The sequence below is a fragment of the Hippopotamus amphibius genome, chromosome 5, assembly GCF_030028045.1.
Source record: "Hippopotamus amphibius kiboko isolate mHipAmp2 chromosome 5, mHipAmp2.hap2, whole genome shotgun sequence".
Classification (NCBI taxonomy): Eukaryota; Metazoa; Chordata; class Mammalia; order Artiodactyla; family Hippopotamidae; genus Hippopotamus; species Hippopotamus amphibius.
Window position 1 is genome coordinate 35,453,895 of NC_080190.1, and position 27,971 is coordinate 35,481,865.

The 27,971-nt window shown below is 40.9% G+C and overlaps 1 protein-coding gene across 6 annotated transcripts in view; it reads left to right on the forward strand.

Moving 5' to 3' along the window:
• MYOF (myoferlin) overlaps positions 1-27,971 on the forward strand; it is a 161,110-nt gene that overhangs the window by 61,368 nt on the left and 71,771 nt on the right. For 4 of the 6 annotated variants that reach the window (XM_057737496.1, XM_057737497.1, XM_057737498.1 and 1 more), the window contains 13 exons: positions 194-322; positions 2,836-2,898; positions 2,978-3,028; positions 4,177-4,207; positions 4,664-4,779; positions 5,403-5,529; positions 6,809-6,912; positions 8,846-8,914; positions 9,012-9,055; positions 11,463-11,545; positions 13,689-13,727; positions 15,790-15,914; positions 17,007-17,123. In XM_057737496.1, coding sequence (XP_057593479.1) covers positions 194-322; positions 2,836-2,898; positions 2,978-3,028; positions 4,177-4,207; positions 4,664-4,779; positions 5,403-5,529; positions 6,809-6,912; positions 8,846-8,914; positions 9,012-9,055; positions 11,463-11,545; positions 13,689-13,727; positions 15,790-15,914; positions 17,007-17,123 — 1,098 coding nt within the window. The remainder of the gene's footprint in view (positions 1-193; positions 323-2,835; positions 2,899-2,977; positions 3,029-4,176; positions 4,208-4,663; positions 4,780-5,402; positions 5,530-6,808; positions 6,913-8,845; positions 8,915-9,011; positions 9,056-11,462; positions 11,546-13,688; positions 13,728-15,789; positions 15,915-17,006; positions 17,124-27,971) is intronic. The other 2 variants (XM_057737499.1, XM_057737500.1) reach the window with 1 other exon arrangement.

Below are 27,971 nucleotides of genomic sequence, written 5' to 3' on the forward strand. Positions count from 1 at the left end.
ACCCCAGTTCCATCAAGAGAATGAGCGCAGGTGGCTGCTCCCAGTCCACGAGCACCAGGACATTGCAAAGCTGCGCTGGACTGGTTTCAGCGGTCCTGACGGGTCCTCTGTCACACCTGAGGCCACACCTGCGGATCCTCTTACACGTCGTGCTGGGGAAGCTTCGGTGACGACTCCCCTCCTGTGCTTGCAGATCCGTGTCCGGGTGATTGAGGGCCGGCAGTTAAGTGGCAACAACATCAGGCCTGTGGTCAAAGTCCACGTCTGTGGCCAGACACACCGAACAAGAATCAAGCGAGGGAACAATCCGTTTTTTGATGAGGTAAACGGGCACGTGCACGTCCTGCTCTGTGAGTCTGTTTTATTTACGTGCACCTTCTGGCTTCCACCCACCTCTCCCCAGTTCCACGTGGGAGGGGGACACACGTGCACAAAGTTCCAGCGTTAAACATTCTGCACTGAGAACCACTGGGTCTTGAAGTCACGCGGCCTGCTTCGTCGCTGCTTCTCAGAGCTGCCAGTGTCTTTCTGGTGGTTTTGCCACAACTTTCAGAGGGAGCCCGTCCCTGTGGGTCTTTTTGCCCCGTACGATGGAACACACAGAGCACTTACACCTGCCTGTGCTCTTTTTAATTAGCAGATGTATCTGAGGGGTGACTCCGTGTGACTAAGTAACCGATTTTTTAAAGGTGTCAAAACCTACTTGACTATAAAAACAAGATTTGTTAAAGGAAAGCAATTATGAGCAAAAGGGTTTTTTTTTTCCTCCATACGGGATTATAGCCTGTTCTGTTGACCTCTTCTGCTACACTCCTCAAAAATACTACCTTGTCAGTCGTCTTCCATGCCGCGAAACTCCACGTTGAGGGCTGTGAAGAGATATAAGTTTGGGGAAATTTTCACAGACCAGCCTTATTCCCCTGAGGAGACACATTTCTGAGACTGCTGGGACCTCATGCTCTGGTTTCTGAGGCCAGGCCTTTGCTACCACAGTCTCCTTTCACAGTTCCTCTTTAGTTCCCTACAGCTTGTAATCCCAGCCCTGGCTCTGATGTTGGTTCTTTTTTTCTGACCTCTATTCACAGAAGAAACCAGTTTCTTCCGTGTGGTGCTCCTGTTTCTTTTCCTTTGTTCAACCTGGCCCCCAGCTTTTCAAAGCCCCCGTCTTCTTCTCACCCCTAACTTCTTAGATGAATCGCAGACAACAGCAGGCAGCTAGGTAGTGTCAAAGCTAACACGAGAGGTGGGTGCATGCGGAGGTGGGGCACTAGACGTGGACGTCCGGAAAGGCTGGGAGAGAGTCACCCTGGAGGGCAAGACTGGATTGCAGGCAGGACGAGATATGGGATGACTTGATGCCTAAAGCGTAGGACCCATCCAAGTGTTTATAATGCAGGACAAATATTTGCTCAACAACATTCTCCAGGAATCTCCATCTCAGAATTTTCCATTTTAATGAATTCTTTGGATATTAGATCTCTTGGCAAAGGGTAGAATCAAATAACTGATTCCCTGAACAGACCAATCCATAAATCAATAAAAAGATTTAACTAAAAAATTCCTACTTTACACATATATTCTTAACCAAGTGACTAAACTTGGTATCACCAGTAATGGGACAAATGGACATGGTGCCCTGATGTGATAGAATAGAATCACCTGTGTCATTTCTTGTCCAGTGGTCAACTTGAATCTAACAGCGAGAAGACATTAACACAAATCCAGATTGTGAGATGTTCTGCAGAGCAACTGGTCTTGGTAAAAATAAACAAACAACAGAAATAAGGCAGGAGTACTGTTCTAGATAAAAGGAAACTAAAGAGATACAACAACCACATACAATGTAAGGTTCTTGAGTGGATCCTAGCTTTAAAAAAAAAAAAAAAACTTTTTTAAGGCAATTGTAGAAATCTGAAAATTGACTGTGTTAAGTTATATTTCGAGTGTGATAATCATGTTGTGATTATATAAAAAGAGATGTTCTTGCTCTTCAGAAATGCATGCAAATGTGTTTTTAAGGAGTGAAGTGTTATGTTATCTAGAACCTTCTTCCTAATAGTTTAGTTAAAAAAAAGAGAGTGGTAAAGCCAAAAGCCAGTGTCCCAAAATGTAAACAATTCGTAAATATAGGTGAAAGATGGTGTTTATTTACCATTCTTTCAATTTTTTCTGTAAATTTGAAATATTTCTAAGTAAAGCATAGGAGAAAAAAGTCTGTTTAAATGCTTCACGTTTCTCTCTTAAGATTAATGTTTATTGGCACATAAAACTTTGGTTTTATGGTACAACCTCCACGTACCCAGTTTTCATCTCCCAAGAATCAACCTTCTTAAACTTAGCTGTTACAGTGAGTTAAAATGTGTTCCATACTGACTCTTCTGAGGCACTAACATTATCTAATGGGCAGAGTTGGCTTTAAAGGTGTTTTATTAGAAAGAACAAAGTTTGAGTCACTGGATAGGAACAACAGCACTAAAAATGGAAGAGAATTAACCTCAACTTTCCAGATTGTGCAAGCCCTAAGCACAAAAAATAACCTTAGATCTTTAGTTAGCTGCTAGATATCTGGTCCTAAGTGAACAATTTTATTTAGTTAAATAAACACTATGGTTGTCACTTAACCCTTTCTCCAACAGGCAGAGTTTACCTTGAAGCTCATGACACTTAAGCTTCCGAGTCATTTCCAAGGTCCTGCAATGGGTTCATGGTCACACCTAATTTGAGGTTGTGTCTTGTATTTTTTTAGGAAGGCCCCTCAAATTTTAGCATCAGATCCCATTAAGCCTTAGTCCACCCCTGCTGACATTCAAACATTCTTCTCTTTTGTTCTGACAGTTATTTTTCTACAATGTCCACGTGACTCCTTCTGAACTGATGGATGAGATCATTAGCATTCGGGTAAGGCGGCATGGAGTAGGGGGTAGTGCTAACTGCTGGATGAAGCTGATAATCTTTTTATCGCTCTCCTTTCTACCAGGTTTATAATTCCCACTCTCTGCGGGCAGATTGTCTGATGGGGGAATTTAAGGTGGGTGTCAACTGTCTTTCATTTGACTTATATCAAAGATGGGCACTCTGATGATGAGGAATCTGGTTCCTGGCCAGGTCTCAGATGCCCATCTTGGTGACATCTTAAAGTTATATATAAGGCATTGATGCCATGATTGTTGTTGAAGGCTGGACATGAATGCCCCGGGTGCTAGAAGCCAATTGAGTGTCCTCTGACCTGTGTCTAGTCAGCTTCCAAAGTACAGCACTTAGCAGTGTCCTAAAGCAAGATGCCTGGAAGCTGCCATACCAGGGCCCTTCACAGAGTTCCTGCTGTGGATGGAAGCCAGTGCACTGCTACAAAGGGAAGGGTGCTTGACTGTGGCAAGAAACTCCACTTACCTGTGGCCCAGAGCTCTATCTCAAAGCCAATTATTGTAAATCTGGTGTATGAAAGGCAACCCAAACCAGGGAAGAGAATCAAGGTGCTTTTCCAAGTAACTCACATTAGACTTAATGACAAAGACTTGGTTGATGCCTTCTCAGCGGTTCTACATGGAATAGCCTGCTTCTTGAAGGAAGGTGCTCCCAGTCTTTAGAAGTCCTAGAAGATGATTGGGTCAGGCAGACCTGTGTTCATACCCTGTGTGCCACCTACTAGCCACAGGTCAACCTCTGTGATCCTTAGTTTCTTTATCTGTAAAATTGAGTCACTGTGAAGACTAAGTGAGATAGAATATATAAAGCACCTAGAACTTGGCACATTAGAGTGCCCAATCAATAGGTATATTAATATTAGCATTAGTTGGAGAAAAAGGAGGAATATTGGAGAGGTGGTCCCATAGGGTGACCAGAGTTCAGATTTGCCTGGGACTGAGGGGTTCCACAGAATGTGAGACTTTCTGTGTTACTGGAAAAGTCTCAAGCAAAGCAGGACACACTGGTCACCATGTCTCTTCCAGCTCTAAGATTAGCTCATTCATTCAAAACGATGGATTGAAAGCCTGCTGTGTGTCCCATATCAGGCAAGGCACTGGGTAAACAGAGAGGGTAAGATGCAAATGTTGGGTCTCAAAGACATTTGTCTGATCAAAAGCCTTATTTTTAAGTATAATAATAATGATGGTTTCTGGAAGTGACAAAACTGATTTTAAAATCTGTTTGAACTACTTTATTTTTTTCCCCCAGATTGATGTCGGATTTGTTTATGATGAACCTGGTAAGTAATATTCTCCCATGAACTCGAAGACTCTGGGTATCAAAAAAATTTGAGGGATCAAGGAATCAAAAAAATGTTTTTCTGGATTGAGAAGAGGAAAGATACTTAGTGGGAATTATGATATAGCAGTTCAGTATGAATGTCTTTTTTAATCTAATGGTAATCATCCTAATAGTAACAAATAGATAACTTCTCTGTTTTATGAGAATATTTTAACCTTATCAAAATCAAATTATGAAAGCAGTGAATAGAACTGGTTTGAGTCCCATCAAGCAGGATGTGGGTGGGGAGTTAGTGCAAGGCAGAGGATGTTAATATAGAGTCTCATCTGGGGAATCTGGCACCTCATAAAGACACATCGGAGGAAATGCTTGTTTATGTTACTGCAGATGATATCACAGACCTGTCAGCTTCTCTTTTGAGTATCCCTCTCCTTTTACACCTTCTGTATTTTAGGTCACGCTGTCATGAGAAAATGGCTTCTCCTCAATGACCCTGAAGATACCAGCTCGGGTGCTAAAGGCTACATGAAAGTCAGCATGTTTGTCCTTGGAACCGGAGATGAGCCTCCCGTGAGAACCAAATTCTTTCCCCTCCTCATGTTTTCACTAAAAAAGAGGACCTAGAGTTAAGCCAGTGGGCACCAGGAGTTGTGAAATGGAGCACAGCTTCCAATCAATGACCCCAACCCTCCAATTCCTCCACTTTTACAGAATTGTTCTTTTCTTCATGACAAAATTATTATTCCAGCTCACTTAGGCTCCTTCCTGGTGCCTGTGAGTGCATTTTTCATTCAGTAAAGATATGGGTGCTTTTAAGTCTTCCCTGCATCACTGCATCTACAGAGCCTGGTTCCCTTGCAGGATCAGGCATTGCTACCTAAGGGGACAGTTGTTATTCTAGAAAATTGGGCAGCAAGCCAGTGGCCAGAAAGAAATTAGAAGAACTTCAGGAACTCTCTCTCTTTCTCTCCTATTTAGTGCTCAGAAGATTACAAAAGGACACATTATTTTCTTATAGTGTATTGATTTTGCAGAGCGGTTTTGAGGTTGAATGGGTGCTGAACTCTTAAGCCCCAAACACAAGAAATCCTAATGAAAACAGTTCTGATTGGTTTTATTTTATAAGCACCAATTTGGCTTCTTCCAGTGCTGCTTTCCTATGTGTATAAGTTGTCATCCTGTGCCCCCACTAGCCTGAGATACAAGATCGTGATCATGACAGTGACGACGTGGAGAGTAACTTGTTACTCCCTGCTGGCATTGCCCTCCGGTGGGTGACCTTCCTGCTGAAGATCTACCGAGCGGAGGACATCCCCCAGAGTACGTATGGATTTAATCCTGCCCCAGGACTGTCAGTTATCTGCGTGAACAGTTGTGTTAAAATCATACTCTGAAAAGTGATCAGTGCTCCCCGCCACATGCCTTTCTTCTTAAAGGCCTTCATGGAGTTACTTTCCTTCATTTAGCCCCCATGGGAAACTACCTAAGCGGGTTCATGGGGCAGCCTATTGGTCACGACCCATGGCCCTCATTAAGCCTTTGGCCCATTCATCTCCATCCCTTCTCTCTCCAGGGTTCTACATCTTCCCCTTATTCTAGAGAATACCGAACAGGTCAGCAGTCAGCTCTGCTGACTCCTTTCATCCCAAATGAGACTGAAATTTTATAAACAAATACACGTGTTTGCTCTCAGATTATTAAAAATGGCTGAGCAAAAGGTGATTAAGTGCCAGTAATCAGACGTCTGTCACTATTGTACTAAGAGATTGGATCATTTAAGAGAATTACTTAGGGCGATTCTATCCACAGAGGCTAGTCCAGTTTCTCCTCTGTCCTTGCTGAGGGCCCAGCATCCTATCCGCCTAGCCTGGCCTGTCTGCTTCCTGCTGGGCCCTGGGACGGAGAACGCCTCTCCCAGTCCCCAGGAGGCAGCACCCACTGCACAGGCCATGGAGCTCTTCAGGATTTGCTCTTTCCTGGGAACCCCCCTCCCTGGCCTAACACCCTGTAACGCTTCGCCAGACCATCTTTCCCTCAGAAATATCTTAAATGAAGTAAATAAACTAAACCTCACATTATACTGCCTACTTGGGCCTGTCCAGCTGAACTTTGTTCACTTTTAAGTTTGTTAGAACAGAGGTCTGCTGTTTGTATGATTCAACGTATTATTTATGATTATGTCAAATTTCCTTGAATTTCTCAGGAAAAGTCAGATGAGACTGATATGCTGACTAAAGAACCTTTTGCAAATTAAAACTAGGCCTGAGTTTTTTAATTGCCTCTTCCCTTATTTGGATGGACTTTCTTTATTCTACTGTTTTCCTCAATAAATGATTGGTTCTCAACATAATAATTTACTGACTTCTTTTTCAAGGTGCTCCTGTTGATTTTTAAACTCTGTAGGAAGAACGTACTTTCTCTTTCTCTCAACTAAGGCAGAAGGGATTTCTGCAATCCAGTGCCACTGGTACTTGCCACTTTTGAGAATGATTCTTGTTGCAACTGTTTTTCTGTACAGGAGAAAATTTTTAATTTTGCTGAGTGATTTCTGTTCTTTTAAGAGAATCTAATTGAACTGCTGTGACGTGTTGCTTTCCAGTGGATGATGCCTTCTCACAGACAGTCAAGGAAATATTTGGAGGCAGTGCAGATAAGAAAAACCTAGTGGACCCTTTTGTAGAAGTTTGCTTTGCTGGAAAAAAGGTTTGTATGTGATCTAAGTGCAGATGCCTCTAGAAACACATATTTAAGCCACTGTGCTTTCCTTGGAGTGATTTCCTGCGTATTCTTTGTTATAAGTAGCCCGCTGTTGAGCCAGGCACTGTGCAGGAACACAGATTATCTGGATCTGAACATGCCAGACGTCTCCGGAGGTTTATTTTGGAGTGGAAAGTATACGGGCCTCAAAGCTGAAAATTCAGTCTTTGGAAAGATTAGAATAGTGGAAGTGATTTCCCAGATCTAAGCCTTATCTTACTCCTAGGCGAGGTCCCTAGCCAGCAACAAGGATCCCTGGTCAGTGTGGTAGAGGACAGCTCCCAGGACTCAGCTGCCCACTCCTACCATGTTTCTCACCACCCGTGCTCCACTGAGCTGCAGAAACTGGAGAGTCAGGCAGGGGAACCCCATCCCAGTCCTCTGAAAAAAGCTGGGGGTCTCTTGGTATAGGAACACCTGTAGCTACCACTTTTACGTACAGAGATGGTTGAAGATTGGAGAGTGGGATTCCACAGTATTTAGAATAATGATGTACCACAGGTAGTTCTAGGTGTGAGGAAGTAGCATCTTCTATGCATTTGAACCATGCCTTGTGAAAGTGAGATTTGGGAAACTACACATGCTGACTAGGTTATGTCCTAGGAGAGTCAGTGGGAGATGGTGGAAAAGTTCTCAGTTCTGGAGCTAAATGAGGCCAGATTTAAATTCAGGCTTTACCCCCCTCCATAGGGAGTGAAGGCAAATTCCTTAACCTCTGAGTCTCAATTTCCTGAGCTATGTATGAGGATAATGATAATCTCAAAGGATTGTTGAAAGAGTTAATTAATTTGAGAATTAAACATTGTGAGCCTGCTAAGTATCAGATACTGTCCCACGAGTTGGGGATAAAGAAGTGAGTGAGACAGTCTTTGCTCTCATGGAGCTTACTTTGTAACAGAAGGGACAATAATATACAAGCAAACAAGAAGTTGCATAATTTCAGTTAGTGCAGAATACTACGCAGAAAATAAAGCAGGGGACAAGGAGTGATGGGTGTGGGATGTTGGAGGCGTATCCAGCTAGGTTATCAAGTGGGACTCCTTGGAGGAAGTGACATTTGAGCAGAGGCCTGGATAATGCAGAGATATTGGTGGGGATGGAAGGGCTTCCAGGCAGAAGGAAGAGCAGATATAAAGGCCCCAAGGAGGAGACACATTTGCAGCAGCAGAACGCCAACATGGCTGGAGTGGGGCGACCAAGGGATGAAACTAAAAGATGAGCTCAGAGAGATGGGGTGAGGGGAGCAGGCAGGGCTTTATTCTAAGTATACCTGGGGAGCTGATGGAAGATGCTACACAGGGAGTGACCTGAAAGTGAGGAGGTAGGAGGGGAAGTGCGGATCCAGATGGGAACCAACCACAGGCATCTGGGAGAAGATCAGATGAAAATAGGGGTGTCAGCATTTACTCATGGATGGGATGAGGCATGTATAGGAAAGAAAGGGGTTGTGGCTGACATGGGTTCAAGCCTGAACACCTTTGTGAACAGCAGTGGAAAGACAGCAGTCAGTTTGGGAAGCAGGGAGAAGAGCTGGTGGGCAGGATCAAAAGATCTGTTTGGACATGTTAGTGTACAGATGCTTATTAGACAGTATGTAACAAGTACTCACTAAATAGTAACTGTTGCATCATTACACTAATCCAGTGTTAGTAATCTGGCAATTGAAAACTAGCTTTCAGTGCATAGAAGAAGCAAAGATCAGTATTAAACCCATGTCATATTTTGGCAAATTGTCATCAAGAAAAAGAAACTTTCATGAGGTTGCCAAGTCTATAAATTATAAGTAAACTATGAGAGTCATAGTTCAGTATGCATATATTGTAAACTTTTTGAAATTAGAAACTTGAATACCTTCTGTTTTGTTTTGATGATTTTACAGGTTTGTACAAATATAATTGAGAAAAATGCAAATCCTGAGTGGAATCAAGTCGTTAATCTTCAGATCAAGGTTTGACTTTCTTTTCTTTTAGAAAAAAGTAAGAATACTTTTAATAGTTACTAGGTTGAGAAATAACTACTTTTTTTTTTCTGTTTCTCTTTAACAGTTTCCTTCAGTGTGTGAAAAAATAAAACTGACAATATATGACTGGTGAGTTAAAAAGACTTGTGTCTAGTTCAAAATTAAGGAATTAAATATTTGGATATTGAGGAACGTTACATGGTCTAACGCTTACTTTTCAGGACATTTGCTTTTCTTTCAGAGGGAAGGGGTACACTGCTTCTGGAATTGGGTGCTTTGTTTCAAAATAATAATAGTTGCTGTTGCAGAAAAGCTTTGGATATCCTGGTTCAACTGCTCATAAACAAAAGGAAGGAAAGATGTTCTGAATATACCCCAAGATAAGAAATCAAGGCTTTTATTACCATTAGGCTGTCCAAAATAGACTTCAGAAATGGAGTAAACTATTTCTTGGGAAGAATCACCAAAACATTCTGAGAGCTATTTTTTGTTATTGTTAGAAAGGAAAGTGGACAGAGCTCCCTATCTGATTGAATGCAAAGAAAATTCATTGAAAGCTTTTGATGAACTTTGTACTAGACCAACATCCTAGCAATGATTGGCCATAATGAGGCCATTCTTGGGTATGTCTGGTTGGATGGGACATTCAGTTGGCAGCCCTTAGCTCCCTGAGAGTGGAAATGGTAAGTAGCATCGTCACTGGTGCCGATACCATTATCACCACCACCACCACCACCACCACCACCACCATCTTCATCAGTGTTTATTATGATGTTAGCTGCTGTGTTTTGAGCACTACTAAGTGCCAGGTGCTGTGCCTCTTGCCTTCTCTACATTATTCCATTGAGTCTATGGAATAGACTGTGGAAGAGAGACTATGATTTGTTCATTTTACATACAAAGACTGAGGCTCAGAGAAGTCAGGTGACTTATCCCTAGTTTTTTCTTTGGCTAAATGTGTTTGACTTTCCTGTTAGTACCCTCTTGGCACTATGGCAACAAGGCACTTCGGGAGAAGGGGAGAAGGCTTTATTTGTTTAGTAACCACGTCACAGTTCATTGAGGGCCGTGGAGGGTCCTGAGGATAAAATGCCCCTTCCAATGAGTGTGAGCTCATTTTAAGTCACTTGGGACCCTTAGTCGACCCTCTGACAGTGCTCCAGGGGCCTCAGGAAGCATCAGGAGTGTAGTTTTGGACCCTGCATAAGTCTGGCTACAGACTCTGCAGTGGGCTGGTTGCTAGTTGAGCCATCCCAGAGTTGCCTGTGGTCACAGCAAATGTGGGTTTTTTCCCTCACCTAGTCTGCCCTGTCCAAAGGAATAGTGGACTAGGATGTGCAGAGAGACCCTATTTAACTGGGGAATCCTGGGATCCAGAGCTTTGGGTTACATAGTGTATTGCCCAACTGAGGATTCTTTAAATGTAGTCTAGACTCTTCTGGATGGACAGAGAGGCTGCAAGCCCCAAGCGTGTGGCCTAATACCCCCAAATAATAATTTTTTCTCGTGTGTACTGTGTTTAATTAGTCACTTTCTGTAACCTAATATTATTATATTGTATAATGTATAATATTATAAATAACATAATATTACTATAATATATAATAATACAGTATAATGTTTCCTCAAAGTACTGAGGAACCTTTCCTCCTCACCCCCATGGGGTCCTAAACTTTAGAGTGGGTGTGACACTAGATGGAATAAAGGGGAGAAGGAATTAAACAGAGGATGTTATCAATATAAACCTTGTTTGTTACACCTACCGTGTGTCCAGCCAGAGACCGTTTCATGGGTTAGGCTCACAGACTAAGATACTCACAGAAAGATACACAAAATTGTATGTACTTATAGTGGGCAAACTTATCCCAACCATATAGATAAGATTTAGGTTATAGGCAAGCAAATGAGTTCAGAAAAATAGCATCTGTCACATAGTAGATGCTCTAGAAAAATTTGAATTAAAGGGAATTTTTTTCCCTATGGGGGACCCTTAAAAATAGCCCATTGTAGTTGTTAAACTGTCATAGTAATCAGTATGAATGTGACAAAATAAGATACATACACTTTTCTATGCAGTGAGGTTTTATTACCCTCATCCTGTTATCTGCCTGTAGCTGATCCGCTCACTTTATAACAACGGTATTGAGTACGGCCATAGGCCAATCCTTTGACCTCTGTAAAAATCTCAGTTTCCATAACTGAAATGAGTTGTCCAATTAGATAAGTTTTTCTCAGAGGGTGGTTGGAGGACCATCTACATCAGAATCAGTTGGGATTTATGCTTGTTATAAATACAAACTCTTATTCTTCACCCCTGCCCTGACTGAGTCAAAAGCTTGAATAGGAGATGAGAAGTGGTGGCGGGTAGAGGTGGGGAGAGCAGTGGTGGTTTCCAAGTGATTTTAAAGTACAGTAAATCTTGAGGCCCACCGCACAGGATGATCTCTGAGGTCTAGGGTCTTTCCCAGCTCTGTCTTATTGTTGAAATGAACAACTGTCTTCATAGGTGGAGGTCCTAACCTGTTCTTTTATACAGGGACCGTCTTACCAAAAATGATGTCGTTGGAACAACGTATCTGCACCTCTCTAAAATCGCTGCCTCTGGTGGAGAAGTGGAAGGTGAGTCACACAGCAGAGCAGGAATGAGACAGGGCTGAGAACTCTGGAGAAGGAATGAACTGGGGTAGCCACCTGGCAATGGCCTTGGTTTCTTAAAAGCCAAATGTGACGAGCCTAGTGAACAATTTCAGTGATGTTTTGAAGGTGACCAGCAAAATGATTAGAAATTAATAATTAAAGTAACTATCAATTATTTGAGTTTAATAATATTTTAACTTTCTTGTTCCAATCCCAAAACTCTTTTCCAGTAGCTGTTTTACAAATTTTTGAGTGTCAATACAGAGTGTACCTTTTTTTTTTTTAAGAGTGGCATTGATACCATTCCACCCAAATATAAAATAATATTCTCTTCTTTACTGACTTCCTTGGCAGGAACAAGGTCAAATGGCATTGAACCATGTAATCTCCACTCCATATAATGGGTATTTTGTTTTCACGCGTTTTATGCTAGCAAGCATTGATAACCAATATACTTTTCTTTTTGTTGTTTTACATACTGAGAACTAATTGCCTATACTTGGTATTACGGTTCTGTGCATATGTCAAAGTTGTAATAGAGAATAAAGGCGATAAATTAAGATGTGTAAGAAAAAATTTAGTGTTAACATATTAATAATATCAGCAGCTTATTGTTTGTTACCATAATAAAAATAACAAAAGTTCTTGTAATTACCAGTAGATTAAACACATTGAGTAAAGTGAGAGAATTTGAGACAAAATTTTGTTCTGGGAAACCTAAGGGTCCTCTCATCCTCATCTTGTTTAAGAGAGGATTTTATAGGTTTTTAAAAAGATACTGTAAGCCAAGCAAAAGACAGTATGAATAAGAACCTGAAACATAATAGAGATTTTGTGAAGAAAATATGAGATTTCCTCTCTCAAGTAGAAGAAGAAAAAAAGGGCATTAGAAATTCCAAGAAATATAAAGAGCTGAACCAAGAAGATATAGTCTGAATATAAAGTCGGGTGTAGCATTATTTTAAGCAAATGGTAGAAGGTGAGAAAGAGATTCCATCTAAACATTCTCTGCTAAGTGGTGTAGGGGACCTTGCTGCTGGACCTGTACAAAGGAAATGTAATTACAGCTCTCCTTTTCTCTGTAGAGAACAACACTTATGTGTTTGTTATAATGTGAACACTATTAATTGTTTTTTAATTTTTTTTTTAAACCCATAGTCAAAGCTCTAAACAGAAGGTAAACGTCATCGCTTCTTACAATGTAAAAGTAAAAAGGATAGAACTTAGAAGTGAAAAGAGGAAAGGGAGAGATGGGGAAGAGAGGGCATGCTGTTAGCCTCTTCTTATCAAGTGAGGGATCCAGATAGAAAGATTAGATTAAATCATTGGTGAGCTAAAAATTGGTTAAAGACTAGATTAAATTTATTGGTTAAAGGCAACCAATAAAGTAATTAAAATCGTGCTATAACTGTATGGGAGGGAGGGTAAAAATTAAATTCATTTATCATTAGCAAGAAGTCATTAAATAATTACCTAAAAATAATTATTCAAGAAATAATGGAATAAACATTTTTCTTAGTGATATGGTGGTAGCATCCAGAAGACCTAAAAATGAAGTGTTACAAGCAGTGTCAGCCCCTGTCTCTGAGGCCTTCTCTCATGGGAGGCCCGGCGGACAGTCTGTAACAGGGTCTCAAAGTAACAGTAAGCAGCAGTCACCCCATCCTCCCCACCCCCGAAAGAAACAGTTAATGTAGGGTAAACTATAAGCCTTTGCTTACACAGCCTTAGACTAAATTAACTTGGGTTATCTGGTCTTCGTCCCAGCATAGTCAGACACAGGACAAGTAAATGTTTTATTAAAATCATGCAATGTCGGTAACTTCTCCAGGCCTCCTTTGACGGTGGGAAGCTTGTTCTCCGATGCCTCACTGCCTTGGGGCTGACACGTTATTTCATGTGTGGCGGTGCTGCCAGGTGTCACAAAGTCTTGAGCCATCTTGTATTTAACCAGTGACTTGTGTGTATATTACAAAAGGGTCATGTGATTTGAGTCTGGATTTGGGATTTTTCTGGTGTTGCTAAACCACTTACCTAGCATTGTATTTGGTTAACTTTTTTAATGTCTCTTTTATAATGCCCGTGTTTCTCTTGTTGTTTAACCAACCGTATTTTTGCTATGTAGATTTCTCATCTTCGGGATCTGGGGCTGCATCGTATACAGGTTTATGCTTTGTAATTTTGCTATCTTCTAGATCATTCTGTTTACTGTTACCAAGAACTTACCAATTGATTGCCTTTAGCACTTTTTTTTTTTTTTTTAACATTTTGCCATCTTAAAAATAGTTTCTTTGGAGTAACAATTTTTGTATTAGTGTTGTGTGATTGTCCTGCAAAGCTACGTTTAAACAAATGTGCTAACCAGGCTTTGCTATATGCCTCATGTTTTCACCTAGATACAGATCAGCCTGGCTTTATTGTAAATAGTTGTATCACACTTTTTAGTTATTGTTGTTTATGGTTTTGTTATCGTTCTTTATGGTCTTTGTCTTCCTACTATGTGGAATCATAACATGTCCTTGGGTTTGCACAGCACTCGCCATTCTTTGCAAGTTTGCTCAGTGCTCTCACACTCAACCTTACAACCCTCTTAGGGCAGATGTTGTTACCCGAATGGATGAAGACTTTGTGATTTAGAGACATTGTCTTCTTTCAAATAAACATGATAATCCCTGCCATGCTAACCACCAAAAGTTGTAATGAGAGGGAAAAGAGATATTGCATGTAAGAAAGTTTGAAAACTGTGCAAAACTAAGATATCATCTATCTTTATGTTATTGGCACAATGTCTCATTCTTATGTGTGTTTAAAAATCAATCTCATTATCTTATAATCAGACTTCATTTGAATACTAAGTAGTCCTTAGGTTTGTAACAAACTTGGCAGATTTTGTCACATTTCATTCCTTCATTCATTTGTTTAACCAATCAAAAAATATTTATGTGGTAGTACTCCAAGACAGAACCAGGACTAGGTGTTTAGGGAGTCAGAATAAAACATGCTTAAATCTTACCCCACCCACCAAAGGAATTTATAGTGTAGTCACAGAGATAAGCAGCTATTTAAGGTTCAAAAATTAAAATATAAAATGATAACTTAAGTCCAAAATGCAAAGGAGCCTCAAAAAAAGTGAAAAAAAATTGCAAACTACATGTGTATATATTTTGCTCAACTGTTTATTAATAGGCATTCTGCTTACCTACTACTTCACATTTATCTTTCTACCTTAGTTTTAAGCATAGAGTTGGAAAGGGCCGTAGAGGTCATCTGGTCGACCTGCTATTCATAGAGGAATAGTTTTGACCATATCCTGAAAGATAGACTGAAGTCTTGGCCTTAACATTTCCTCTGTCCCCAGTGCAATGTCCCATTGTTTGACACCAGTAATGCATAGAAAGATCTTCCTTACATCGAGTGAACCAAAGTTGGCTTCCTTGTAGCTCCCCACAGTGGTCCTTCCCCTGCTTGTGGAAGCAAGTCCATCCCTCCTCCATACGGGAGCCATTCAGATGGCTGGAGGCAGCTCTTACACTTCCCCATCTTTACCTGCAATCTCCCTCTGACTCCACTATTTCCTTATGTTCTGCAGTGCCCCTCCTTAGGGAGTAGCCTTGCTAAGATGAGGTAGCGCAAACACAGAGCATATTGGATCCTCATCAGAGATAGAATGTCATGAATGGAGACTTCACATTGCTTATGAATATCATATGGCCATAAACATAGGCAGACAGTTCATTGTTATATATAAAAATTTTTAATGTCTTGTATTTTAAAAAATCATCTGCCAGGTTTATACTAACTACTTGAGACTAAATGACATTTCCAGAGAACAAATAAAATTAATCTGATATACATTATTTAAATGACTTCCCGAAACAATATAATCTTTACCCCAATTGCCAATGACATGTTTACTACAATGCCAATTATAAACTTGCAAAAAATGTGAAGATAAACTTCTTATTCTTTCATTTGAATAGCATCGTCTTTTTGTAAGAATAACATGTTTACCTGAACTCCCCCCCGCAAATATTTTTTATTTAATGTTTTATAGCAATAAGATAAGGGAAATACGCCAGCTCTCACAAGTGTTTACACTTTGCACTAATCCAACTAACTCACAAAGTGGAGGAAAACAGTCTCACCCAGCTAACTAATAACTAATATTAATTTTAACAGATTGAGTGTTAAAAGCCTAAAATACTAATAATGTGGTTATCTCTCAGCAAATACCGGAGAAACAGAGGTGGGCTTTGTTCCAACTTTTGGACCTTGTTATCTGAACCTTTACGGAAGCCCCAGAGAGTACACGGGATTCCCAGACCCCTATGATGAGCTAAATACTGGAAAGGTGAGTTCTTCAATTAAGGTTTGTAATTAATGAGCATTGATCAATGTTTTTCCTTCTTCTAATGGTTATAATTAAGTCTCATATTTAGGGGATCCCCCCACCCCCAGAGACCCACCAGATGACTGATCAAGTGTTGAAAGATGGAAGTTTCATGCTCCTCAAGTCTTAGAATGCAAGGATAGGAAATGATCCCGGAGATCACCTAATGTGGCAAGTGCATAGCATGGCCGTTCCCCCATCCTAGACTTAGGGCAGATGTCAGTAGTCAAAAAGCAAATGTGCTACCTCAGAATTCCATGTAATGCCATGTTCTTTAGGAATTTGCTGAAAGATTGGAGGTGACGTGCTCGATATTGCTATCCCTGATCTGATCCAACCTCTTCATTTTACAGATGAGGATATGGAAGTCCAGAGAGGGGAAGTAGTCTTTCCACCACATGACAAGCCCAAGTACTGTCTGTTAGTTAGCTCCAAAGCCCAAGAAAGGAAGCAGGGTAGAGAGGAAGCCCTGGGAGTCGCGGTCTGGGTGGAGGTGGAAGACTGGCTGTGGAGGTGGAAGCTTTCCCTTCCTCTCCAAAGGGTTCTGCTGCCAACACTGCTGGGTATGTTGGGAGGAGTAGCCGCAATTAATCCTTACACTCAGCCACACCCTGAACATCTTCCTCTTTTATTTCCTGGCCACTCTGAGACGTGCCCTGGTTGCCAACATGGCAGCCTCCCTTTTCTGAGAAAAGGAGCCAAGTTAACGCAGATAAATGCAGAGCTGAAGTAGGGTGAGGGAGACTTCGAGCCCCTTCCACTCCCACCCCAGCCTCTAGGAACCCCTTCTGGATCCGAGCATGGCTTGAAAGCCTCTGACACCAGCCATAACTGAGATCCCTTTCAGCCCTGGCTGCCCTGGCTCTCTTTGGGATCCTTGTTGAAGTCATTGGCTCTTCTTTCAGATACCAAAGACCTGCTGAGAGAGTTACTGGCTGATTCATTCTGGGAAGGAGAAGCTTAAGGTTGTAGCTGGATTAGCCCAACTAGAGGGACAGATCTTTTTACTGTTGTTCATGCCTAGAAGAATAATCCTGTGCTGTTGCTTTTCAGGGGGAAGGAGTTGCTTACAGAGGCAGAGTCTTGGTTGAATTAAGCACTTTACTTGAAAAGACACCACCAGATAAAAAGCTTGAGCCCATTTCAAATGATGACCTGCTGGTTGTTGAGGTAAATGTTGGAGTGTGGATGGTGTGTGGTTTGGAAAGGATGTTGTGGAGGCTTGGTGGTGGGATGGCTAGTGCTGGCCTGCCTGAGCCAGTGGGCCTAAAGGGGGCACCTGGGGACTGAAGGGTCAGAAGTGGCAGAGGTGGAGAGATGGGAGTCATAGCAAGTGTCCCTCAACACCCTCTTGGTCTATCTACCACAGCCCTATGGGGGTGATGAGACTTGCTTTATCTTTGAGATGTTAGTACCCTACTGAAAACCAGCAAGAGCAGTGATAGCCCCAAACTGAATGGCCTGTTTGCTAACTGGTCTTGGGTGTGTTGTGGGGAGGAGGTCGCAAGAGCCATTCCAAATGATATAGCAGCCACCACTGGTCACTTCCATCTTCAGAAGTACCTGCTGTATCTCAGGCTTCCCAGCATGTGAGGGCATGTTTATATTAATGCCCACATTACAGAAGCCCTGAGCACCCATTCCTCCTCGAAGACAGGAAGTCTTCCAAGTTCACCTGACCAACTATTTCTTTTTCTTTATTTTTTAAAAAATTTTTATTGAAGTATGGTTGATTTACAATCTTATGTTAGTTTCAGGTATGCAGCACAGTGATTCAGTTTTATATATATTTCAGATTCTTTTCCCTTATATGTTATTAAAAAATATTGAGTATAGTTACCTGTGCTGTCTAGTGGGTCCTTGTTTCTTTTTCTTTTTTCTAAAATCATCTCTTTCCCCACTGTGGAGACAACTTACACATAACATCCATGATCCATATGCAAAGAGCCACAGATGTAATTTTTTCCTAGTAAATTCAAATGTCAGGGTAATTAATTCAAGGCTATAAATACAAAAAGAAGAATATTCTTATTATGAAATGCTCAGTTTTTTCCTTGTCAATTAGTTGACATGTGCGGCACAGATTTGTTAGCGTGTGTGTTGTAGGTGATGGATAGCCCAGTATTAAATTAACTCTGTCTCTGCTGCTCACTGAATTGTTTCCAGCACATCCTATACCATTATTATGACTGCTGTTGTTTTTTCTTCTTGATAAATCAGGCTAGTTTATTTTTTTATTTTTGAACTTTAAAAAAATTGACATGTGACATATAGCATTGTGTAAGTTGAAGGTATACAGTGTGTTGATTTGATGCATCTATGTATTACAGTATGAATACCGCCTTACCATTAGCTAACACTTCTGTCATGTCACAGAATCATCATTTTTTGTGGTGTGAACTTTTAAGATCTAGTCTCTTAGCAACTTTAAAGTAGTAATATATAATACCATAGTATCGACTGTGATTACAATGCTGTGCATTAGATCTCCAGAATGTATTCATCTTCTAACTACAAGTCTGTACCCTTTGACCAGCAAGCATCTCCTCAATTCCCCCAGTGCCTAGAAATGACCATTCTACCCTCTGCTTCTATGAGTTCAACTTTTTTAGATTCCACATGTATGTGATATTACACACTATTTGTCTTTCTCAGTCTGACTTATCTCCCTTTGCGTGATGGCCTCAAGGTCCATCCCATGTTGTCGGGCAAATAGAGGATTTCCTTCTTTCTTGTGCCAGAATAATACTGCATTGTGTGTGTGTGTGTGTGTGTGTAGACATATATCACCTGTTCTTCATCAGTTTCTATGAATCCTTAAACGTCCCAGAAATCTGGATTGTTTGCCAGAGCAGCCAGCTCACCGATGCCCCCCTGCCTAGGGCCTCTCCTTGTTGGTTTCCCCAACCCCTCCCACCCCCCTCCCCCACCCACAAGCTTCTTTAGGCTGCTGCATTCCAGGATGGTTCAGACTGGAGGATCATGCAATGTAAATTAATCTTGGTTTGTTTTTCACTTGTTAAAGAGACGCAGAGCCAAAAGCAATAGGTTCATCCAGTCAGTAGGGTCCTGGTCTGAGTCTATCCACCTCTGAAGTCCAGGAATCATAATAGATCTTAAGGACAAGTTAAGAAAAGGAGAGAAGAGGAGCAGGTAGGTGAAAAAATGGAGTAGCTTACATGCTATTTACTGCCAGGATCATGCAAGAGAATGGCTAGAAACCACCCAAAGGCCTCCATGGGAACACATGGGTGGTTCTGGACTTGAGTAGTTACAGATTGACTCTTGAAGGTGTCAGTTGGAACTTGTGGTTAGGCAGAAGTGCTGTCATGGGTTCTCAGCAATTACAATGCCTCCTTGTTCCATCACCAGAAAATAATTTAAGTCCATGACCCTTCTCTTTATTCTAAATGCTCGTCATGGAAGGGAGAGGGGGAAGGAAAAGGAAGAAGCCCAACAAAGTATAAAGGAAAAACCCTTCAACAACTAGAATGCAAAACCAAATTAGTTTTCTTTATGCCAAATAATTAAACATCATATGATCTCGGGTGGCCTTGGCCCTCGGAGGCTTGAAGCAGGGTTTTGGTTCCCAACCAGTGATTGAGGTCAGGTTGTGGTTGTGAGAGCACCAAATCCTAGCCACTAGACCAGTGGTCAGTGACAAGGCCCTGGCCCTATGGCTTTGCAGGAAAGAATTTGCAAAGACAGAAAGTAGTGAAACAAGTAAAGTATTTATTAGGAAAAAAAGAGTACCTGTGGATAGACACTCGGTGGACTCAGAGGGAGAGTTGCACCCTCGTGGCAGTTTGAATCACTTTTATGGGACATTTCTTCCATATTTCCTTTGACCAATCATTTTGATTTGCCTGGTTCAGCGTCCATATTTGGTGTATCTCAGGATTTTCCTGTGTGTGCGCACATCTCTTAGCCAAGATGGATTCCGCCAAAGAGGCCTATGGGTAGGTTTGGCCACTTGGCATCATTCCCCTTTTGATCTCCAAGGAGCCTTTCTGTGCATGTGTAGTCAGAGGAGTTCTCCTGACTTGGAGAATGAGGAATATGTGGTCTCTTACCTTCTATCTGGGCAGGGACCAGCCTCCTCTCTCAATTGTCCTGTTATTCCTGTCTTGGAGTATCAGTCCACAGAGAACGCACTCTGACCGTTTGCCCTGGGGGCCCATCTGTCTTCTACCTCAATATGAGTAAAGGAGCTTACATCATAAAGTTAGTTAAAATAAAAGCAAAGTATAGAAACAAAGAACCAGTGATATATACTGCCCATGGTGTATGTCAACAATATGAAGGAACAACTTTTTAAAACTGAAATATGGAACTGGATTAGTTTTCTTTGCTCCAAATAATTAAACCCAGAATGGCTTGTGTCATAAATGTAACAAAAACAGAAATGAATTTAATAAGCCAAAACCCAACAATATTAAAAAGCAGGAGAGGAGCTGAGATTCTAAGGATAAACCTGCAATTCAAGCAACCAAGAGCCCAGGAAGAGAGTGAGATGAGCAGATTTGTGCAGCTGCTGGGAGAATTTCATGAGAGCAGTCAACCTGAAAGGTGATCATGACCCTTGTCCAACTTAAAAAGATCCTGTGATCCGGTCCTTTGCATGTAATGAAACTTTCTGGTAAGGTTGAAGAGGCTTCAACAAAAGGGCAACCTGCCTGGTCCCTGTGAAATAATAGAATATATAAATCTGTCTCTGGTTCCTGGCAGAGAGCTCCCTTGTAATTTCCTAAGTGGTAAGAGCACTTGTGAGCAACTTTTGTTCTAATATTTGGCCTTTGACTCTGATTCCTGACACAGAGCTCCTAAATGCTAAGTCTTTTGTTCTAATGAGGTGGCTTGGTGGACTCCTGGATGGAGGCTGGTCACCAAGCCATGATTAGAAGCTTGGAACTTTCAGCCCAACACCACCTCCCCCCGCCCCCGTTCTTCAGAGAGGGGCTGGAAATTGGGTGATGAAGCCTCTATAAAATCCCCAAAGTATGGGGTTTTGGGAGCTTCTGGGCTGGTGAGCTCATAGAAGTACTGGGAGAGTGGTGTGTGCAGAGAGAGCATAGGAGCCCCTTCCCACAAACGCCCTGTGCATCTCTTCCATCTGGTTGTTCATCTGCATCCTGTATCATATCCTTTTATATTAACCCATAAACAGTAAGTAAACTGTTTTCCTGAGTTTTGTGAGCTGCTTTAGCAAATTAATCTAACCTAAAGAGGGGATTGTGGGAACCTCCACTTTATAACTGATGTGTCAAGGGCAGGTGAAGTGGGCGGGGTAATTTTGAGCCCTTAACCTGTGGGATCTGATACTATCTCCAAGTGGACAGTGTCAGAATTGAGTTAAATTTGTAGGATATCCAGCTGGTGTTGCACAATTGCTCAGTGTGGGAATATTCCCCCCACATCTGGCATCACAAGTACTGACAGTGTGATTGTAGTGTGAGAGTAAAGGAGACACACAGGAGGAAGAGTGAGTTTCTCCTACTTAGTTGCCAAAGAGCTCAGAGCTCCCCAGTCTCTGTAGAGTAGAAGTCAGCCTGGTGCTCCAGATGGGCTTAGTTAAGAGACCCTGTGAAAGATGCATTAGGGTTCAGCCTGGGTGCTTCCCTAAGAAATCAGGCAGGTAAAAGATCAGCTGTTGCAACCCCAACCTTAGAGCTCCCATTGGTCTGGCCCACGTTAAGTGTCAATAAATATTGCTTGAAACAACACATTGAGATTCATCCATCAGCTCCTTTAGACCACAGGTGGCAAGTTGGGCAATCTTCTTTGGCACAGTGTCTTTGTCATTGACCCTTAATGTCCCATGCCTCCTGGGCCCATGGCCACTTTTATGAACTATTGCTTACTACTTCTTATCAGTATTCTGCTTGACAAAACTCACCCCCTTCCCCAAATTTATTGATACTTCTGAAACTCTACCTTATACCACCTGCATGTACAACTTGCACTGGTCATTGATGATCAGAAAGAGAGCCCCAAGGCCCTGCAAAGTTAAAGAAACATCCATCAATGGATGTATTGAATTATAGTTTAATAGACTATATTCTTCAACTTTCCCTGTTATAGATGGTTTTGCCCCAAGTCTACCAAGGGCAGGGAACAAAAGCTGAGGCCACAGACTGCTCTGAACTGTGTTGCTAGTTACTTTTCTCCACTTCTTTGTGCCCTGAGGGCACAGGGGAAGTAGGAAAGGGCTGGGGGAAGGAGAGAATTGTTAGCCTCCCTATTACTCCAGGATCCAGGGCTCTGGGACAGGTGAGCAGTTGGTAGGGGCACCCCTCACGAATTTTGACCTGCAAAGTGGTCCAGGGAGCTGCTCCATTTTGAATGGCTTGCTCACAGTGTGAACCTGCTCTGTTAGGAGTTGTGATGGCCAGAAACCCCAGTTATTTTCTGAGAGCTCAGACCCTCCAGGGTGAGGGGTTCCGTCAGGGCTTCTTCAGGTGACTGCAAGTTCTGCACGGGAAAATCCAGAGAGATCTAATGGAATCCTGGCCACGTGGAGGTGGGCAGAGTGGAGCCAGCCAGGCCACAGGCGGCGTCCCCACCTCTCCACAGCACCTCTTCACATACTTTCTCTCTTCTCTCTAGTAACAGAGAGCTCTGGCTTAAATACGGATCATTTTTTCTGGGCTCTGACTTAGGCCCCAAATTATGTTTCATATTTTTGCTCCTTCCCTTCTCTGGTGTCATCCTAGATGGTTTACAAAGAAGTTATGCTGTATGTATAAGGTCTGATTAATACAAATAACTTCCCGCTTTGTAATTTTCTTGCAATAATTTAAACCAAACCTAGAATTTCCACAGCATTTCTGAATGATGTATAGTTCAGGGGGCCTAGTTTGGGGTAGTTAAGGGGACTCCTGACAAGTGACAGAAGTCCCCCAAGCCCCTCTCTACCAAAGTGACAGTGGACTAAAGTAGGGAAGTTTTTAAAGTCGAAATGCCCAGGCAGAATCTCTGGAAGATAGGGCCCAGATATAAATATATTTTAAAGCTCTTCGGGTGATACAATATGCAGCTAAGGTTGCAAATCAATGTTTTAGAAAGTCTTTCAAAAAAGATTGAGACTCAGAGGGGTTTCTGACAAAATCCTATGGAAGGTTTCAATTGTACCATGCCAAAAATTTCTTTAGCCAAAATGGAGATTTTTGTAATAGTGGGATGTCCCAAGGTATTTTTTTTTTGATGGAAGTATAGTTGATTTACAATGTTGGGTTAATTTTTGCAGTACAGCAAAGTGATTCAGTTATACATATATATACATTCTTTTTTAATATTCTTTTCCATTATGGTTTATCATAGGATACTGAATATAGTTCTCTGTGCTATACACTAGGACATATATTTATGTCATTTATCCATTCCATGTATAATAGCTTACATCTGCTAACCCCAATCTCCCACTCCATCATCCCCTAATCCCCACCCCTTGGCAGCCACAAGTCTGTTCTCTATGTCCATGAGTCTGTTTCTGTTTCATAGATAGGTTCATTTGTGTCATATTTTACATTCTACATGTAAGTGACATCATATGGTATTTGTCTTTGTCTTTCTGACTTACTTCACTTAGTATGATCATCTCTAGTTGCATCCATGTTGCTGCAAATGGCATTATTTCATTCTTTTTTTTTTTATCATTGAGTAGTATTCCTTTGTATATGTAAACCATATCTTCTTTATCCATTCAACTGTTGATGGGCATTTAGGTTGTTTCCATGTCTTGGCTATTATGAATAGTGCTGCTATGAACATAGGGGAACATGTATGTTTTTGGATTAGAGGTTTTTTCTGGATATATGTCCAGGAGCAGGATTGCTGGATCATATGGCAATTCTATTTTTTAGTTTTCTGGGGAACCTCCATACTGTTTTCCATAGTGGTTGTACCAACTTACATTCTCACCAACAGTGTAGGAGGATTCCCTTTTCTCCACACCCTCTCCAGCATTTGTTATTTGTAGAGTTTTTAATGATGGCCATTCTGACCAGTGTGAGGTGGTATCTCATGGTAGTTTTGATTTGCATTTCTCTAATAATTAGCAAAGTCGAACATCTTTTCACGTGCCTATTAGCCATTTGTATTTCTTCTTTGGAGAAATGTCTATTTAGGTCTTCTGCCCATTTTTCAGTTGAGTTGTTTGTTTTTTTGTTGAATTGTATGAGCTTTTTGTATATTTTGTAAATTAAGCCCTTGTCAGTTGCATCATTTACAGATATTTTCTCCCATTCTGTTGGTTTTCTTTTCTTTTTATTTTATTTTTTTTATGATTTCCTTTGCTGTGCAAAAGCTTGTAAGTTTGATTAGGTCCCATTTTTTAATTTTTGTTTTTATTTCTATTGCCTTGGGAGGCTGACCTAAGAAAACATTGGTGTGATTTATGTCAGAGAATGTTTTGCCTATGAGCTCCACTTTGTTTTTTTCTCTTCCATGCCATGTGGCATGTGGAATCTTAGTTCCTCAACCAGGGATCAAATCTGTGCCTCCTGCAATGGAAGTGTGGAGTCCTAACCACCGGACTGCCAGGGAATTCCCTAGGATCTCCTCTAGGAGTTTTATGGTGTCATGTCTTATGTTTAAGTCTTTATAAGCCATTTTGAGTTTTTTTGTGTGTATGGTGAAAGGGTATGTTCTAACTTCATCAATTTACATGTGGCTGTCCAATTTTCTCAACACCACTTGCTGAAGAGACTTTTTCCCATTGTATATTCTTGCCTCCTTTGTCAAAGATTAATTGACCGAAGGTGTGTGGGTTTTTTCTGGGCTATTTTGTTCAATTGATCCATGTCTGTTTTTGTGCCAATACCACACTGTTTTGATTACTGAAGCTTTGTAGTATTGTCTGAAGTCTGGGAGGATTATGCCTCCTGCTTTGTTCTTTTTCTTCAGAATTGTTTTGGCAATTCTGGGTCTTTTATGGTTCCACATAAATTTTATGATTATTCTAGTTCTGTGAAAAGTGTCCTGAGTAATTTGATAGGGATTGCATTAAATCTGTGGATTGTTTTGGGTAGTATAGGCATTTTAACAATATTAATTCTTCCAACCCAAGAGCATGGGATATCTTTCCATTTCTTTGAATTATCTTCAGTTTCCTTTATTAATGTTTTATAGTTCTCAGCATATAACTCTTTCATCTCCTTGGTCAGGTTTATTCCTAAGCATTTTATTTTGGGGGGTGTGATTTTTTTTAAGAACTTTTATTGAGATATAATTGACCTATAATAAACTGCATGTATTCAAAGTGTACAATTTGATATTTTTTTTCTTAATAGTAATGTATATATGGCAATCCCAATCTCCCAATTCTACCCCACCCCCACCCCGCTTTTCCCAGCTCGGTGTCCATATATTTGTTCTCTACATCTGTGTCTCTATTTCTGCCTTGCAAACTGGTTGATCTGTAACATTTTTCTATATTCTGCATATATGCGTTACTATACAATATTTGTTTTTCTTTTTCTGATTTACTTCACTCTGTATAACAGTCTCTAGGTCCATCTGTGTCTCTACAAATGTCCCAATTTTGTTCCTTTTTTATGGCTGAATAATATTCCATTGTATGTATGTACCACATCTTCTTTATCCATTTGGGGAGGAGGTGTGATTTTTAAAAGTTTTTTTTTTTTTTTTACATTCCCTTTCTAATATTTCATTCTTAGTGTTAAAAAAAATGCAACTGATTTCTGTATGTTAATCCTGTATCCTGCTATCTTGCTGAATTCATTTATCAGTTTTAGTAGTTTTTGTGTGGAGTCTTTAGGATTTTCTATATATAGAATCATGTCCTCTGCATATAACAATTTTACCTCTTCCCTTCCAATTTGGATACTTTTTATTTCTTTTTTTTTATCTGATTGCTGTGGTTAGGACTTCAAATACTATGTTGAATAGAAGAGGTGAGAGTGGGTATCCTTGTCTTGTTCCAGATTTTAGTGGGAAAGCTTTCAGCATTTCACTGTTGAATATTATATTGACTTTGGGTTTATCATAAATAGCTTTTACTATGTTGAGATTTGTTCCCTCTATACCCACTTTGGTAAGAGTTTTTATCATGAATTGATGTTGAATTTTGTCAAATGCTTTTTCTGCATCTATTGAGATGATCATGTGCTTTTTGTCTTTTGTTTATGTGCTGTGTGACGTTGATTGACTTGCATATGTTGAACCATCCTTTTGAACTTGAGATGAATCCCACTTGATCATGGTGTTTGATCTTTTTTATGTGTTGTTGGATTTGGTTTGCTAATATTTTGTTGAGAATTTTTGCATCTATATTCATCAGAGATATTGCCCTATAATTTTCTTTTTGGGTGGTATCTTTGTCTGATCTTGGTATCAGGGTGATGATGCTTCATAGAATGTCTCTGGGAGTTTTCTCTCCTCTTCAGTTATTTGGAAGAGTTTGAGAAGTTCTTCTTTGTATGTTTGGTAGAATTAGCCTGTGAAGCCAACTGGTCCTGGACTTTTGTTTGTAGGGAATTTACTTAATTATTTATTTATTATAAATTTATTTTTATTGGCTGCATTGGGTCTTCATTGCTGCACTCAGGCTTTCTCTAGTTGCGGAGAGCAGGGACTACTCTTCATTGCAGTTTGCAGGCTTCTCATTGTGGTGGCTTTTCTTGTGGAGCACGTGCTCTAGGCATGCAGGCTTCAGTAGTTGTGGCCCATGGGGTTGGTAGTTGTGGCTTATGGGCTCTAGAGCACAAGCTCAGTAGTTGTGGTGCACAGGCTTAGTTGCATGTGGGATCTTTCCAGCCCAGGGATCAAACCCATGCCCTCTGCATTGGCAGGTAGATTCTTAACCACTGTGCCACCAGGGAAGTCCTGGGAGTTTTTTTAAATTACAGATTCTATTCACTGTTAGTGACCTGTCTGTTCAAATTATCTGTTTCTTCTTGATACAATTTTGGTGGGCTGTATGTTTCTAGAAACTTGTCCATTTCTTTTGGGATATTGAATTTGTTGGCATATGATTGTTCACGATATTTCCCTATTTTTTTGTATTTCTGCAGTATTGGTTGTTATGTCTCCTTTTCCATTTCTTACTTTGTTTATTTGAGTTCACTCTCTTCTTGGTGAGCCTGGCCAGAGGTTTGTCCATCCTGTTTATTACTCTTTCAAAGAACCAGCTCTTGGTTTTATTTAGTTTTTCTATTGCTTTTTTAATCTCTATTTTAGAGATCTCAGGCTGGGGAGTGCAAAGTGGTGGTACTGACTGACTGTGCAGGTCTCTCTCCATTCTAGCTGCTGCAAACCAGTTCTCCTCTGAGGCTCCCAAGCTCCCCCTCTGTCCTGGCTGATCTATCCTCTGGTGAGGGGACTGCCTAGGGTACAGGAACATTTCCTCTTTCACAGCTCCCTCCCAGGGGCACAGGTCCTATCCCGATTTCTTTCTCACTTTCTCTTTTTTTCCTTTTTCTTTGATACTACCTGGTTATATGGAGATTTTCTTGCCCTTTCAAAGGTCTAAGGTCTTCTGCCAGCGTTCAGTAGATATTAAGTTGGAATTATTCCACATGTAGATGTATTTTTGATGTATTTGTGGGAGGCAGTGAGTTTCATGTCCTACTACTCCGCCATCTTGATCACTCTCCGCAAGGTTCTTTAAGACAGCAAACCGCAGTCACTGTCAGATGTTCTTAAAATGGTCCTCAGAAGTTTAAAATAGAATTACCATATGATCCAGCAATTCACTGCTAGGTATATACCCAAAACAACTTAAAGCAGGGGCTCAAATGGATATTTGTACACTCATGTGTTCATAACAGCAGCATTGACTATAGCCAAAAGGTGGAAGCAACCATGAATCCACTGATTTTCAAATGAATGGACAAAATGTAGTATATACACACTGTTAAGTTAATTAAACACGGAGGCCATTAGATGGAGGCGACTCTAATGTCTTGGCAGCCTATATAAGCAAACCAAAACCTAGGCCTGGCAATATCTTGAGATTAAGAAATCAAAAGCAAAGGACAACAAACCACAAATAGCCAA